The sequence below is a fragment of the Anolis carolinensis genome, chromosome 1 (genome assembly GCF_035594765.1).
Source record: "Anolis carolinensis isolate JA03-04 chromosome 1, rAnoCar3.1.pri, whole genome shotgun sequence".
Lineage (NCBI taxonomy): Eukaryota > Metazoa > Chordata > Lepidosauria > Squamata > Dactyloidae > Anolis > Anolis carolinensis.
In genome coordinates, this window is record NC_085841.1 from 262,019,614 (window position 1) to 262,036,030 (window position 16,417).

At 39.7% G+C, this 16,417-nt stretch overlaps 1 protein-coding gene across 1 annotated transcript in view; it reads left to right on the plus strand.

Moving 5' to 3' along the window:
* The first annotated feature begins 3,031 nt into the window (after positions 1-3,031).
* chka (choline kinase alpha) overlaps positions 3,032-16,417 on the plus strand; it is a 28,893-nt gene continuing 15,507 nt past the window's right edge. The window contains exons 1-2 of the mRNA XM_003214845.4: positions 3,032-3,538; positions 10,132-10,243. Of these exons, the coding sequence (XP_003214893.1) occupies positions 3,207-3,538; positions 10,132-10,243 (444 nt within the window). The 5' untranslated portion in view covers positions 3,032-3,206. The remainder of the gene's footprint in view (positions 3,539-10,131; positions 10,244-16,417) is intronic.

Sequence of the window (16,417 nt, forward strand, 5' to 3'; positions counted from 1 at the left end):
ATTTCCTTTTGTTTTCTCGCGTGTCGGAGGTTTTGGAGGAGGGCACGAGGCCTTCTCCGATTGCGAGCCCACGTGCCAAGGAGACATGAGGGAGGGAGGGAAGGAAGGAGGGTGGTTGAAAAAGACCAAGAAAAGAAAATGGAGATTGCAATAGATAGGAAAGCAGGCAGGCAGACAGGAAGGCAGGCGCGGGAGGGGCAGAGAGGCACCGGCTATTCCTCACAAAAGGTGCAGGGGGTGGGCAGCGTTTATAATAGATATACAGTAGAGTCTCACTTATCCAACACTTGCTTATCCAACGTTCTGGATTATCCAACGCATTTTAGTAGTCAATGTTTTCAATACATCATGATATTTTGGTGCTAAAGTCGTAAATACAGTAATTACTACATAGCATTACTGCGTATTGAACTACTTTTTATGTCAAATTTCTTGTATAACATGATGTTTTGATGCTTAATTTGTAAAATCATAACCTAATTTGATGTTTAATAGGCTTTTCCTTAATCCCTCCTTATTATCCAACATATTCGCTTATCCAACGTTCTGCCAGCCCGTTTATGTTAGATAAGTGAGACTACTGTACTCTCTCTCTCACACACACACATATATATATCCCCCTATATATTATACACACACAACACATACAAATGTGTACACATGTATACACACACACTTAAATACAAATGTGTGTATATACACATACAAGCTTAACATACAAAATCTGTGCATATATGTATATATATGCACAAACAAAAATGTGTACATATTTATACACACTTGACATATACAAATGTGTGTATACACACACACAAGCTTAACATACAAAATGTGTGCATGTATATATATACACACATACATACAAAATGTGTACATATGTTATACACACACACTTAACATACAAATGTGTTTATATACATACTCAAGATTACCATACAAAATATGTATACACACAAGCTACATATACGGTATGTAGATATACATACACACAAACTAAACATACAAAAAGTGTATTCACACACACACATAACAGTTTATAATTTGGGGGAGGGGCGATGTGTTTTGTTCACCCCCACCCCCACATAAACCCTTGATAGGATGAAAGGTTGTGGGGTGCATCTTGGATGCAGTTTGATTCCACTTCAACTGCCACAGGCTCAATGCTATAGAATCGAGGGAAATGTAGTTCTGGTGAGTCATCAGCACTCTTTGGCAGAGGTAAAAGACCTTGTGAAACTACAACTCCCATGTGGTAGTCAACAGTGAAATCAATCTGCATTAATTCTAGTTGCAGTGGTGCTGAAATCAAAAGATAATCTGAAAGGGTGGTTTAAGGTCTGGGCAATGCCTGGCTAGGCAGGGATGGCCACTGCTGCATCCCCACTGTAGAATGAATGCAGTTTGATACCATTTTAAGCTGCCATGGCTCCATGCTATGGAGTCATGGGAGCTGTAGTTTGGTGAGGTACCAGCATTCTCTGGCAGAAAAGGCCGAAGACCTGTGAAACTACTACAACTCTCATGCTCCCATAGCATTGAGTCGTGGTAGTTAAAAAGTGGGGTCGAACTGCATTCATTCTACGGTAGAGATGCACCCAGTTAGAATATAGAATTGTCATTTGTCATGGTTAAATCATGAAACTAATAAAATAAATTTCAACAAGGACAAATGTAAGATACTATACTTAGGCAGAAAAAAACTATTTATATTTATCATGCCAGAAGTGAATTGAAAATAGTTATAATGTATAGAAAAACCACAAAGTTAAATACTTGGCATTATATTAAATTTCTTTTGACCAAAAGCTGGCCACTTGGAGTGCCTCTGGTGTTGCTGTAAGAAGGTCCTCCATCATGCTCAGACTGCATTACAGTAAATGGTCTGTGACTTGCTCTTCTCCACACTCGCATGTTGTGGACTCCACTTTGTAGCCCCATTTCTTAAGTGTAGCTCTGCATCTTGTGGTGCCAGAGCACAGTCTGTTCAGCACCTTCCAAGTCGCCCAAGTCTTCTGTGTGCCCAGGAGAGTTTCAATGGCTTCTCTGTGCAGCCTGACATGGTGGTTGTTGGAGTGATCCAGCATTTCTGTGTTCTCAGATAATATTCTGTGTCCAGGTTGGTTCATCAAGTGCTCTGCTATGGCTGACTTCTCTAGTTGGATTAGGTTGCAGTGCCTTTCATGTTCCTCAGAAGTTGTGAGGATGCATGCAATAGATGTGGGTGAAACATCAGGAGAGAATGCTTCTGGAACATGGCCATACAGTACAGAAAACTCACAGCAACCCTGTATATATGCTTAGCCTTCACACATTTAGGGTGGCTACGATGAGCTGTTAAAGGGGGGTATACGTTTGGGGGGGGGGGGGGGAAGGAGACCACTGTAGAATCATAGACCTCTCCTGAGTCTAAACCTGCCTGGAGATCCAAAAGGTTGGATCACTGAATCATAGAGTAGGAATTGATCTCATAGGCCAGCCAGTCCAACCCCCCGCCAAGAAGCAGGAAAATCGCATTTAAAGCAGATGGCCATCCAGCCTGTTTAAAACAGTGGTTCTCAACCTGGGATTCCCAGGTAAATTGGCTGGGATTTCTGGGAGTTGTGCCTCTACCACACTCTGAGGCAGAGAGTTCTACTGCCGAACAGCCGTGTGCTGGGGAAAGCCGGGACAGCAGCTGGAACTGGAGCTCAGCTCGGAGAAGCCATCTTTCCTTCCCTCCTTCCCTCCCTCGCCTTGTGTTCCCTCAGCAGCAGCAGCAGGAGGCATCCTCCCTGGGAAACGGGCGAAGCCGCCGAGCCGCACTGATCACCAGAGCAACGGAGTGAAAGCAGCCAATAGCCTCTCAGCGCCGCTTCTTCCGTCTGGACCAATCAGCGACAGGGAGCGGCGCAGCCACCGCATTCACCTTACGGGTGCCTCGGCCCGCAGCCAATCAACAGAGGCGAAGGGGAGCGGGAGAAGAAGAAGAGGAGGAGGAAGGGGGGGGGAGGGGGGCTAGTGAGCCTGAGGTGAACGCGTGCGCAGCTTCGGCGCGAGGAGGGGAGGCAAAGAGAGGGGAGGGGGGCGGTGTCCGCGTGTCGGGGAAGCTATAAGAACCTCCAGGCTGGCGCGCGCGGCAGACGCTCTGCGGAGATTCCAGGCGCGAGGAGGTTCCCGCTGAGACCGTTGTTCCTTCTCTCTCGCGCGCTCTCTTTCTCTGTCCCGTCATGAAGACCAAATTCTGTAACGGCGGCGAGGCCGACCCTTCCCCGCTGGGGCTGCTCTTGGGCCCGATCCTGCCCGCTCTCCCACCGTCGCCCTCGCCTCCCTTGCCGCCTTCCTCTCAGGCCGAAGCCGAGGCCAAGCAGCCGCCCCCCCTGTCCGTGCCGGCCTCTTTGCCGCTTCTGGCGCCGACGCCGCCCTCCGCGCCGGCGGTGGCCGAGGACCAGCAGCAACCCGAGCCCCGCACCCGGCGCAAGGCCTACCTCTGGTGCAAGGAGTTCCTGCGGGGGGCGTGGCGGGGGCTGCGCGAGGACCAGATCCGCATCACGCCCATCAGGTCAGCAGCACCCCCGAGCATGTGCCCCCTTTGGTGTCAGCGTGCCTGTATGGCAGAATGGGGTTGGACTGGATGTCCCTTCATCTCTAATTCTAGGACAGGCATGGGCCAACTCTCTAGGTGCTTTGGATTTGCAACTCCCACCATTCCTCACAGCCTCGGGCCCTTTACTTTTCCTCATCCGCTTAAGCGCCTGAGGCTTTCAGAGCCTGAAGCTGTCAGGAATTGTGGGAGTTGAAGTCCAAAGCACCTGGAAGGCTCAACTTGGCCCATACCTGTTCTATGGCCTTCTCTTTAGTGGCTCATCGAATGCGGCAGGGTACAGAAGGGCTCCTCAGCAACGCCCTCACAGTGCAGTTTCACACAATGAAAGGTGTCTGGTGTTGGACAAAGGGCTGTTTCATTTAATAATGGAACATCTTTTGAGGGGGAGTTTCCCTTCTTCTGAGGATGTGATGTGCCTGGACGTGCTTTTCCTTGCCTCGGCTGAGTCCCTCGGCTAAGATAGGTACGGGCAAACTTTGGCCCTCCAGGTGTTTTATCAATTCCCACAATATAGGCTGTTAGGAATTGAAGTCTAAACACCTGGAAGGCCCAAGTTTGCCCATGCCCGCTCTAAGTGCACCCAATGGACAGTTTAAGGCAGTGGTTCTCAACCTGTGGGTCCCAGGTGTTTTGGCCTACCACACCCAAAAATGGGCCTCTGTGAATTTTCTGGACCGTATGGCCATGTTCCAGAAGCAGTCTTTCCTGATGTTTCAGCTGCATCTATGGCAGGCATCCACAGAGGTTGTGAAATCTGTTGGAAACTAGGCAAGAGGGGTTTATATATCTGTGGAAAGTCCAGGGTGGGAGAAAGAACACTTGTCTGTTTGAGGCAAGCGTTAATGTAGCAATTGGGCACCTTGATTAGCATTGAATGGACTTGCAGCTTCAAGGACTAGCTGCTTACTGCCTGGGGTAATCCTTTGTTTGGAGGTATTAGCTGGTTCTGAATGTTTTCTGTCTGGAATTCTTTTTTTTCTTTTTTTTTAGTGTTGTCCTAATTTTAGAATTTTTTAATACTGGTAGCCAGATTTTGTTCATTTTCATGGTTTTTTCCTTTCTGTTGAAATTGTGCACATGCTTGTGGATTTCAGTGGCTTTTCTGTGTAGTCTGTCATGGTAGTTATTAGAGTGGTCCAGCATTTCTGTGTTTTCAAATAATGTGCTGTGTTGTGTCCAGGTTGGTTCATCGAGTACTCTGCTATGGCTAACTTCTCTGGTTCAGTTAGTCTGCAGTTCCTTTCATGTTCCTTGATTCGTGTTTGGGCAGTGCTGCATTTGGTGGTCCCTATGTAGACTTGCCCACAGCTTCATGGTATACGGTAGACTCCTGTAGAGATTAGAGGATCCCTCTTGTCCTTTGCTGAATGTAGCATTTATTTGATTTTCTTAATGCATTTGTTCTCAACCTGGGGTCCCCTGATGTTTTTGGCCTTCAACTCCCAGAAATCTCAACAGCTGGTAAACTGGCTGGAATTTCTGGGAGTTGTAGGCCAAAAACATCTGGGGACCCCAAGTTAAGAACCACTGCCTTAGTAGGTCTGTAGATAGTTTATAGGTTGTGTTTCTTCATCAGCTTCCATATGCGGTCAGTGGTTCCCTTGATGTATGGTACGAATACTTTTCCAGTTTACCAGCTGTTAAGATTTCTGGGAATTGTAGGCCTAAACATCCCACAGGTTGAGAACCACTGGTGTAAGGAAACCCATCAGTTACTTGTTTCAGGTATTGTCTGTTGAATCATACTTTGTTATAACCATCTTCTGCCTGAACATTTTCAGGAATGCTAAAGTTGGCTTAATCATGCTCTGAAGCAGCGTATTCCACTGCTGAACAGGTCTTACCATCAGGAAAATCTTCCTTATTTTTATCTTTTCCTGACGTTGGAATTTGTTGCTCCCATGATATCCTTTCAAATATCACTGGGGTAGAGGCCTTTTTGAAATGTAGCAATGAGCACAACTGGATTTAGAAACGAGAAACGAGAGTACATTTATTTGCTACTTTAGAGATACCTTATTCTTAAAATGATTTTCTGACTTCAGTCTAAGATTAGTTTTGCACAATGTAGGGGATTCTTAAGGCTTGCTACTTAGCTTATCATATGTGAGAAAAATAAGATGTCACAGTAGTTTGTCCAATGATCCCTGTATAAAAATCTCTAAACGTGAGATAACAGTAGTTCTGATGTATTAGACTTAAGAGATGCATATTTCAAGGATTGTTAAATTTTTGAAATATGCTGTTCACTTAACTTGGTCATCTGATCAATATGAAACAAGTTTCAGGAATCTAGAAGTCCAAATGCTGGATGAGTGAAGATAAAGTTGCGTGGCCCTTTCTAAAATGCATGGCTCAAAACTGACTCAGCTTGGCATTATGCTTCTGCCCTGAGATTTTTTTTAATGAGACTGCTCAGCAGTATGAGTCATTTCTTGGCAACAAGTTCCTGTAGTATCAGGTGTCTTGCTCTTACTCATAAAGCCAGTAATGAGTAGATAACTGAGTTGCATACAATATTGGTAAATCTGGAGTGGAAAGTTTTTCTCTCTGTCTTCTGAACAGCTTATTGTGAGATTGTATATTTTCTTTACAGAATGGTCTCTTAAATTAAGCAAAATGAATCCTATAAACAAGTTAAACTAGATTGTCGAGGCAATTACCATTCACTTCATCAAGGAGAACTAATGCTGATTTCTTTTGTTGTTGGTTTAAATGCCAACTTAGTTATTTCAGTGCTTCAGTAGTAACTGAGCTCAAGGTTCTGCTTTTCCTCAAAAATCATAGGTAGCTAAGATTTGAGTGACTGGAATACTAATATTTTTAGAGTGTTTGGAAGAACTGTACTGATGTAAATACTACTGAAGTGAATAGAGCATATTTTCTCTAAGTATGCTTTGGATTGCAGCCTTCATATCAATACAATATTTAAAGTTTGTTTAAGATAGGGTGTTTACCAGTGGTGTAGGGTTGTAATTTTTCATGCTGGCTATGGCTGCGCCCTCCTGTCTACCTGATTGGCAAGGCTTGCTGTCAATCATCCTTACCTTCCTAGGGAGAAAGTAATTTGCACCTCCCCAGTTCCATCCTGCTCTAGTGCCTTAGCTACATCTTCCTTTTAATCTATATTTCCAAGCAGTTATGGATATTTCCACTTGAACAGTGCTGCCCTTACAAACTAGGTTCGTTTCTTTGGCCACAAAAAGTATTTTTCCAACACTGCTGCTCAGAGTTGATTCTCTCAGCAGCATTACAGCTGTATTTGTGGGAGTGGAGGACTAAAGCAAAGTGCTTCTTCTTCCTTCCTGTTTTGTGCAGTGGGGCATTAATAAGAAGTTTATCTTATCATGAAAGACAAATGGAACATCATGTCATATATTGTGGCCTTGTGATACCAGACTGAAAACAGAATTCTTACATATATATCTTGACACTATTATCATTGAAGTTACTGAATTCCATCTGTTTATGCCATTTTAGGTTGTATTTCTAAATGGTCATCAGTAATAGATTGCTTAAGTCAAAAATAGAATATCCAGTGCCCTCCCGAAATATTCAAACATCCTTTAATACAGTGGTTCTCAACCTGTGGGTTCTCAGATGGCTTTCAACTCCCAGAAATACTAACAGCTGGTAAACTGGCTGGGATTTCTGGGAGTTGTAGGTCAAAACACCTGGGGACTGACAGGTTGAGAACAGCTGCTTTAATTAGTCATAGCAATTGATCATAGTATCTGTGGCTGATGGGAATTGTAGTCCATAATATCTTGAGTAGTGCTTAATCTGTCTGATGTAAGGAACTGACAGGGGTTTCTTTTTCCTAATGGGCCAGCATTACTGCTATATTTGCACCCATTGGCTACACCCTTTTCTTTCTTTCCTGGAAATCTCCAGTCAGTGGTTTAGGAAGTACAAGGGGCACAATTTTGAGCAGCATTAAGCTAGAGAAAGCAAGGTTTCCTATCTGTTTGAAACTGTGATCATTGAACCATTTAAGAAGCAGCTATTTCTCTTTGTAAAGCAGTGGTTCCAACCTTTGGGCTTCCAGGTGTTTTGGACTTCAACTCCCAGAAATCCCAGCCAGTTTACCAGCTATTAAAAACAGTGGGAGCTGAAGTCTAAAAAACCTGAAGGCCCAAGGTTGTGAACCACTGGTGTAGAGTCTCATCATGGAGTTAAAAAATACTTCCTTTTAATGTATTGATTCAAGATCAGTGGAGTTATAACAGACAGATATTTTAAGTTTAGGCCTGACTAGAGACAAATGTAGCTTTCTTCCATGATGCGTTGTAATTTTGAAAGGTTTTTTTTTTGCTACCTCAAAAACAGATCTGTACTTGAAGGTTGAATGAGATGAAAATGCTTCCCCCCCCCTCACTACGTCTCTTTGAGAGACAACATAGTATGGTGGTTTGAATGTTGTGCTGTGACTCCGTAGAGCAGGATTTGAAACTCAGTGGATGACTATTGATAAGTGCCATTTTTTCAGTCTCAGGGTAAGGCAAAGGCAAACTCTGTCTCCTAAATACAAATAATCTACAGTGTAAGCAGTATCTTCATAATAGGCGGTTACAGGGTTCTGTTACACATGTTTGCATGAAGCATGCTGTTTCAACCTTGGTGTGCTGACAGTACTCTGGTAGAGAATAATTCTTGTGCAATCTGATGCTCTGTACACGTATAAGTACATTCCTTTTGCTTTATTTATTAAACCTTGACTTTTCTGCCTCCAGTGGAAGGAATTCAAACTAAAAAAAGCTGTCTTTTTATTGTGTTGTCGAAGGCTTTCATGGCCGGAATCACAGGGTTGTTGTGTGTTTTCCGGGCTGTATGGCCATGTTCCAGAAGTATTCTCTCCTGATGTTTCGCCCACATCTATGGCAGGCATCCTCAGAGGTTGGAACATGGCCATACAGCCTGGAAAACACACAACAACCCTGTTTTTAATGGTTATTTGTATATTTAAAATGGTTTTAAATATGGATATCTTGCTTCTTTTGTGTAAATAAGGTGCATAGGACTACACATGCTTCATATATCCATTCTCTGATCAATTATTTTTACAATAGTATTAGTAGCTGTCAAAATTCTTATTATTACATGTTTACTTGTCTAAGTAGAAAAGGAAGCAAATATTCTGGAAGCATTCCCCCCCCCCCCCCAAACCAGCAAGAAGTCTGGGTTGGAAAGTTAAATGTAGTCTGAATTGCATGGGACAAACAAATTTGCTTGATTTGCTCTTGGACATAACTGTAGCTGGGATTTTCCCCTTTTGGTCTTACTTAAAACAAGGAAGTAAAGAGTGTGTTGGAGGCTTTCATGCCATTGTGTTTTGTCTTCCTCAAAAAGAAAAACAACTCACTCCCCCTTTTAATCTTTGCTACTGGCCTGCTGTAATTGAGTTAGAAAAGAGTATAGAACAACCTGTGAAAGGAGTAAAGCACTCATTTGGTTTTCTGTTCATGTGAGGGCTGGTGTCTAAGTATTTCAGAAACTGAAAAACAGGAAAATATTCTGTAAAACCATCTTCTTCCCTCAGTAAGCTCTGTACATTTACATAGGTAAATAGAATAGAATAAATTTAATTGTATATTGTCCAGTGAAATTAAATGAACATTAACCTGGAGTAATATCTTACCTGTCATGGTAAAAGGTTTTGTATCTATTTCCAGTTCTTTTCTGTGTAAAAATGGTACCAAAAATTTCCCATAATTACTGCTTCTTCAGTGTTCTCAACTACAGTTGAAGTGCCCAGTAAGGAGGGCAGTTTCTTGAGGCATACTCTTTTCAGTCTCTTAAAACGTAGACTCTAAAGCAGATAGGACAAAATCAACACACAGGGCACTTTGTGAGCCCAGGAACTGGGTTCAAAATGAGAAGAGAAGCAGTGTACCCTTTCTCTTCTAAAAATTAGACACAAAAGTACAAACCATGTATTAAGGGGGCATTCTTCAAAATCAGTGTGAATATCTGGTGTTATGTTGCTTGCCTTTAAGTCATTTATGAACTGTGACCACCCTAACACAAACCTGACAGGTGTTTTCTTGGCAAGATTGGTTCAGAATGGGTTTGCCTTTCTCTGAAACTTGAGACTGGGACTTGCCCAAGGTGACCCACTAGGATTCAAATCCTGGTCTTCAGAGTTCACCACACTGATTCTCCTTGTGTCATGGCCTACTATATTAGTTAAATAAGAAATTTAGTTATAGACAAAATGGAGAATTGGGTTAATTCAGAGGCCTAAATGCAGAGAGCCAATTCCCTGACTTTCAGTTTAAGATACGTCATGATGTTAGCTTTATAATATGAGGTAACTCCATGAATGATGTCCCAAGTTATTTGCAGAAAAATGGACTGTTTATGGTGAACTGGAATTGAAAAAGGCCATTTTTTACGAGAACTCCTAGAATTCCTTTAGTCAGGAATTTCAAACTCTACATTTTCAAACTCTAATGACTAACATAAGTAGTACTCTTGTTCATGGCACATAATATTACCATTATGGACAAATGAATCAAATGGATCCCCCATGTGTCTTGTCTTCATAGGGGAGGTCTAAGCAACATGCTATTCCAGTGCTCATTACCTGATACCATAGAGACTGTTGCAGATGAACCACGCACTGTTCTTCTTCGTTTATATGGTGCAATTCTACAAATGGTGAGTATTTGGTAGTGGATTGGGTAGATATTTAAACATCTTGAATTAGAATAGGCATGAAATACTGAAACACAATATTGCTTTCATACTTGCTGATAAATTTGAGAATTCTTGTCTAGATTTGATCATTTTTTATTGTTTAGAAACTTAGGCAAGTTGCAGTTGTTGTTTGCTGTTGCATTTTGCCAATAACATTTTCAAAGGTGTTACTATTTACTGTCTTCTCTGTTTTACAGACTTGAGTTGAGAAACAGCATTAATAATAAATTGTTTCCTGTCTGGAACTAAATTGCATCATTAATGTTCATTACACAGTAGTTCACAAACATTTTTCAAAATTCCGTTTATGCCCGGCCTTTAATATTGTTAATCAAACAAAACAATTGGTAAAAGTACCCTGTGCTCCCTTTCCCCATGTTGTTAGTTTCATATTTAATATGGAAGATTGGAAATATTAAATGGGAAGCAGTTCACTGTGGGTATATCATCCATTTTAGATGGGGGTTTTTTTCTCTTCAGCCATATTTCTATTTTCAATTTATATACAAAATAAAATAAAAGCACATATTCAAAATCACAAATATTTATGAACAGCTGAAAGCAAATCAAGTATTGATAACCTTACAGTATAAGATATAGTTTTGTATGGCACTAAAATACAATGTGCATGTCAGGTAAACCTCTCTGAAACCATGTTTGTTCAGTGAGAGGGTCCTGAAAAAAGGTTTCAAAGATGAAGAGAAGTGTATGGATACCCTGATATATGAGCAAGCATTCTTTCAGGAACTTTGGTGAATAGCTGTATAAGACTATAATGATAAGAGTTAATGCTTTGAATTGAACTTGAAAATATGTAGAGTACTTAAGAATAGACATTTAAGTATTTGCAATGTATTCCCAGTGGTGGGTGTCATTTAATCACTTAACAGCTGTGTTTTGATCCAGCCAGTTTTTGGCAATAGTTATATTAGCCTGTCCTGAAACTACTGGAACATAAATTGCAGCCTGATTGACCTTGGCAACATTACCTGCAATATCTTAAACCTGATGAAAGAAGCTCCTTACCACAAAAGCCACCTAAGACATCAAATGACAAAAGTGGCTTTTAAAACATTTCCAAATTGCAAAGCTGATCTGTCAATACTCTTTCGAACCTCTTTGGAGAATTCTCCACACACCAGCATTGTACTTGTAATAAACTGAACCAAATGTCTTTTAAAAAATAAGAAAAGGAAAAAAAACTTAACCACAAAATTTAATTTATAAGGTTATAATTCAGCATTCATTTACTTAACAATAAATATCATTAAATTCATTGGAACATGTCTCCAAATAGTGCATTGCCTGTAAATATATTATTGAGTATGTATGAAATAGTCTTTAAACTTAGCATTTTATAGTATAACTTAATAATATGAGTAGTATCTGAAATCAGGGTGGGTTCCAGTATACTTGTATTAAGTGTTTACTGACCATGTTGTAGACACTGAGGTTGCCAGTTATGCAACTGATAGACAAATATAGTTGTTATTCCTATAGATTTATTTAATAATAAACTTCATAACTGTCTTCTAAACATGTATGAGTCACATGTGCATAGCTGTTTAAAATGACAGGTGTACATTTCATACTTTGTGCATTAAGCCAATAAATGATGGCATTGGCTGTAATACTTATGTGCTTGTAGTAGTGTATAGAACTCTGTTGTGACAGATAATGGGATTCTGCTACTAATAGAAGGGTGGCTCCTTGTATTTCTCTTATGTCAAGGGTGGGCAGATAATAAAAATAATAATAATAATAATAATAAGTTCATCATTCATATGAAACAGCAGGCAATAGCAGATGAGGGTTAGAGAACTATATTAAAGATTCAGATATTTAATGCATACAAATCCTCCTCCTGTAATGATCCGTTATTATAAATCTCCAAGGGGTCTTTGTTTGTATTCAAATCTCTTATAACTAATGTATCTTCATGTAGGTATTCAAAAACAAACAGAAAGTATTCTTGGGACATCAGTTTGTGGTTTCACGTATGAATCTTGGGTTCTATATTACAATACGTAAAATAATGGATTTGGAAATCTGCAATCAAGTTACTGCTAACATATCTTTTTATTGTCCATCTTAGAAGTACATTACAGTGAAACATTAGCCTTAAATATTTGTGCTAGGGCTACATTATAAAGATACTGTATATAGTCAACTATAAATTGAGACTTTTTAGGTTAAAACATTCCCCTAAAACTTGTGTTACCTTATCCATGGGACAGTTCAGTTTTCTGTAGGAGTTACTTTAAAAGCAATCACTCTAAATGTTTTTTCAGAGACCTCTGGGGAGCTTGAGCAGGAGAGCCAAGGTACTGGATTTTTGAAAAGCCATCCAGAAAAGTCCTCCCAGCTTGAGATGCAGACACCATCCTGCCCAGACTGCGGGAGAAAGAAAGAGGCTGCCGAGGCTGCCCTAGTTCCCACCTTTTCATGTCACAATCTGGGAGGGGTTTGCTGAGTTGCTTTTCAACAATCTTCCCTCAAACCCCACTAGCAGCCCAACCTGGGGTGATTACACTGGACAGTTTTTCAGGGATTTCCAAGGAGACTGTGAGGAGGAGAATGAGGGAACAAATTCTCAAAAGAACAATCCAGCAAACTTCACCTGGCTTGAGGCACACAGAGGCTGGCCCACCTAATTCAAGAGAGAGGGGAGGAGAAAGTTGAGGCTACCCAAAACACCCTTGGTAACTGCTTCTACTCACATCAAGCCAAGAGGAGTTTGCTGGGTTGCTTTTTGAGAATCCACTCCGTAGATCTCTAGCATCACCACTCCACCCCAGGTTTGATCTGGGTTGGTCTCTGTTCTCCCTCTTAGCTTGTTTTGCTAGAAGCATGCATGTAAGTAGTCCAAAGCAAGTCCCTCATGTTGCACAGCTGCAATTTAGTTCCCTTGTCATCAATTCAGAAAACAAACCATTATACTTGCATGGTTTTTTAAGTTATTTAGCATAGTTTTTGCTTGCAATTGTAAACATACCCCTAAGTTTTACCCTCAGATTATCAACCAGTCATGGCAAATTTTGTAATTTTGGGCCCATAACCTATTTTTGACTCAATCATGAGATCAATTTATAGTTGAGTATATACAGTAGTCACAGCAACAACGAATATTTAATTAATCCGTTGCTAAGGCACACCATATGGATTGATTACACGCTAAAAAAAACCTTTCAGCCAGTGTAAAAAACAAAGATGGAAATCAATGCACTGCAAGAATTTTCTATCATGTGGGGGGAAAAGTGGTATTTCAAGAATTTTGGCATTTATTCCTGTAGAATTTCTGATGAACATGTTGTAATCATGGTACTATGAATATCCAGGCTTGGAGAATCATAAATCTGGATGCCGACTAATTCTACTTTCATGAATATCCCATATTTTTAATAAATCTTTTTCTGAAGAAAATTACACAGCAGATGCAAAAAAAATTTCAAGGTCTACTTTGACCAGTCATTTGAGTGTTAACAACCTAACTGTTTTCTCCCTTCATATTAAAGATCTTTTGAGATATCTAACTTCCTTTATTTCCATAGTGGCAGTGAAATGACTGCTCTTGGTGCAGTTCACTAAGGGTTAAGTAAGCAGAGACAGTCCCAAGGTAAAACTTTCAGCTTGTATTGAGGGTCTTAGTATAAACATTTGTCTCTTCCAGATCAGTCTTTGATATATAAGCAAGCTGATCTTTCATCTTTTGAGATCTTGGAGAACTTACTCATTTTTATAAAACTAAGAATAATATAGAAAGGTTTTTTAAACGCTGTCAATATTTTTAAAGCACAGAGATGCTGATTTTAAATGCAGGTACACATGTCCATCATTTTTCTTACATTACATATAATCCTTAATTACTATTCAAATGGTTTAAGATGAAGGAAGGTAATCTTTTACTTGGTTTAGTTGGTTAAAGTAATACTTCAGTTAGAACACATATGAATAAGCTATTTCTGTCATTATCAAGTTCAGATTTAGTCCCAAGAAAAAATTTAATGTTTTGAACTCATTAAGTCAACATTTTAAAATGATGATTGGAAAATACTTACCAATCTACATATGTCAGCTGAATCCACTTTAAATTAGACATTACACAGTTAATATGACTACAGTTTGCTTTTTTCAAAATTTCTGGAAGACACAAATGTCAGTCTATACTGTTAAATGTAAATTGTTTAAGTTGGCTTAAGATACTATGAAGAAAGGGCTTGGGGACCTATATTATGGCTTTTATTTTAAGCCGCTGTCTGAATGTATGATATGAAGGCATGGTGAGAGTTGAGTTTTTAAAAAGGGACATCTATGTCCTTTTGAAGGATTAAGGTTCAAACTAAATACCAGTGAGCTTGAAAAGCAAATGCCATGCTGTACTTCAGTTTCTTTTTAACTCTGAAAAACTGAAAGCATGTGTATCTGCAGCTGCAAGGAAGTCCTTTTTTGCATATAGATTCTCTAAAGTGGATGTTAGCCCCTCTGCTTATCTTGAAAAGACTTGTGAAAAAACATACTATTTAGTGTCTAAACCCTAAAGACAACTATCCATTTAAACAGGTTGAATTTTGGTTTGAAATACTGTAGAACTTCTGTTGTACATTTAATCTAAAATTTGCAGGAGGATGCATTCACTATATAAAGTAATGCTGAATTGTTACAGACGACCGCTATTGTCCAAATAATAGAGCTCTGAGAATAACCTCTCATACCCCATTTCTGATACTGAAAAATTTAAATCTGTTCTTACTAACAGATAAAACAAATTATTGCATAAAATATGAAGCATTTTTGATTACTTTATGTTCTTTTTGACTCTGCCATTTCAGTTGTATAGAGAATGAGATTAGGAGTATTGACAGCAGTTCTGTGGTATCGCTTGTAATTGAAAAAAAAAATGCATGGAATCATTTAATTGTAATTTTCAATTACTGATGTAAATCTTGCTCTTAAAGTCTTTTAGCAAGGAATAATTGCAAATGCCTTTTATTGGCAAATAGCCTGATAGCAGAAATCCTGTTAAGGGGACACTTGTTTTGTTGGGTGGCATTAAGGGTCATCTGAGGGTAATGTACCATTTTAGTTGTATGTGCATGTGTTCTCTGCTGCAGGCTTGTCCATGCGATCGTGCCTAGAGCACTCTGGTTTCCAGGTGACAGACACGATTCACGGTATAGTATGAGATCTCTGAAGTTGGAGCATTCTCTCTGGGTTTAATTTTTTTGTGGTTCCGAGTGTGCCGTTATGAAAATATTTGCCTTGTAATTAAAAAAACATATCTGAACTGTTAAATGAGAGTTAAATGAATGCCAGAATAGTGCATTAAACACAGTTCTTCCAGTTGCTCCTTTTAAAGAATGGTAATTTAATCAGAAGTAAAAGGGATTAAGTAAAAGGGGTTGGGTTTTGTATGACTTATAAAACGACTTATTGTCTCTTACCTGATGTGATATTCACAATTACCAGTCGATTCCTATATAAAACAGTCTTTACATTGCATCATCTGTAAACATGTTTTAGGAGTAGAATATAAAAGTGGATAACAAATTCCCAGAGGCAAGATTCATCTGTTTGCAAAAGTTAGATGTGTCAGCCACGTCAGAAGTTTTGTGGAGAGAAGTGGACTCTAAAGGATAATAAGCACACCAAATACTGATTGACTTTCCCAGAAAATTACTACATCTCTGCCAGATTGCTGTTAAAGTTTCTCCTTTGGTCTTAATATACAAATATGGGAAGTATAGCATTGATGGCCTAGATCTCAGGCTCCACATAAGATTTGACTTCTTTTCTTATCCATTGATACAAAAAACAAGGGTGGGAATTGTTGATATATGAAACCCTTATCTCAAAATAACCAGCTTTATAATTTGACTATGTTGTGTACTCTTCTCATTTGTATCATCACTGAATTACATTTTTGTCTTCTAATTGCTCTTCATTAATGGTAAACTAAACATAATTACTCAGCTTGAAGTTCAGCAACATGTGGTAATTAATAATATATCAGTAGATAGTTTGGGCTGCTGAATTACCCCTGCAACTAATTTTCATTTTTATAGTCTTAGTGTGCTACCAAATTATTTGGTACTATAATAGCAACAGTGCTATTTCCTGCATCTGTATTTTCTACAT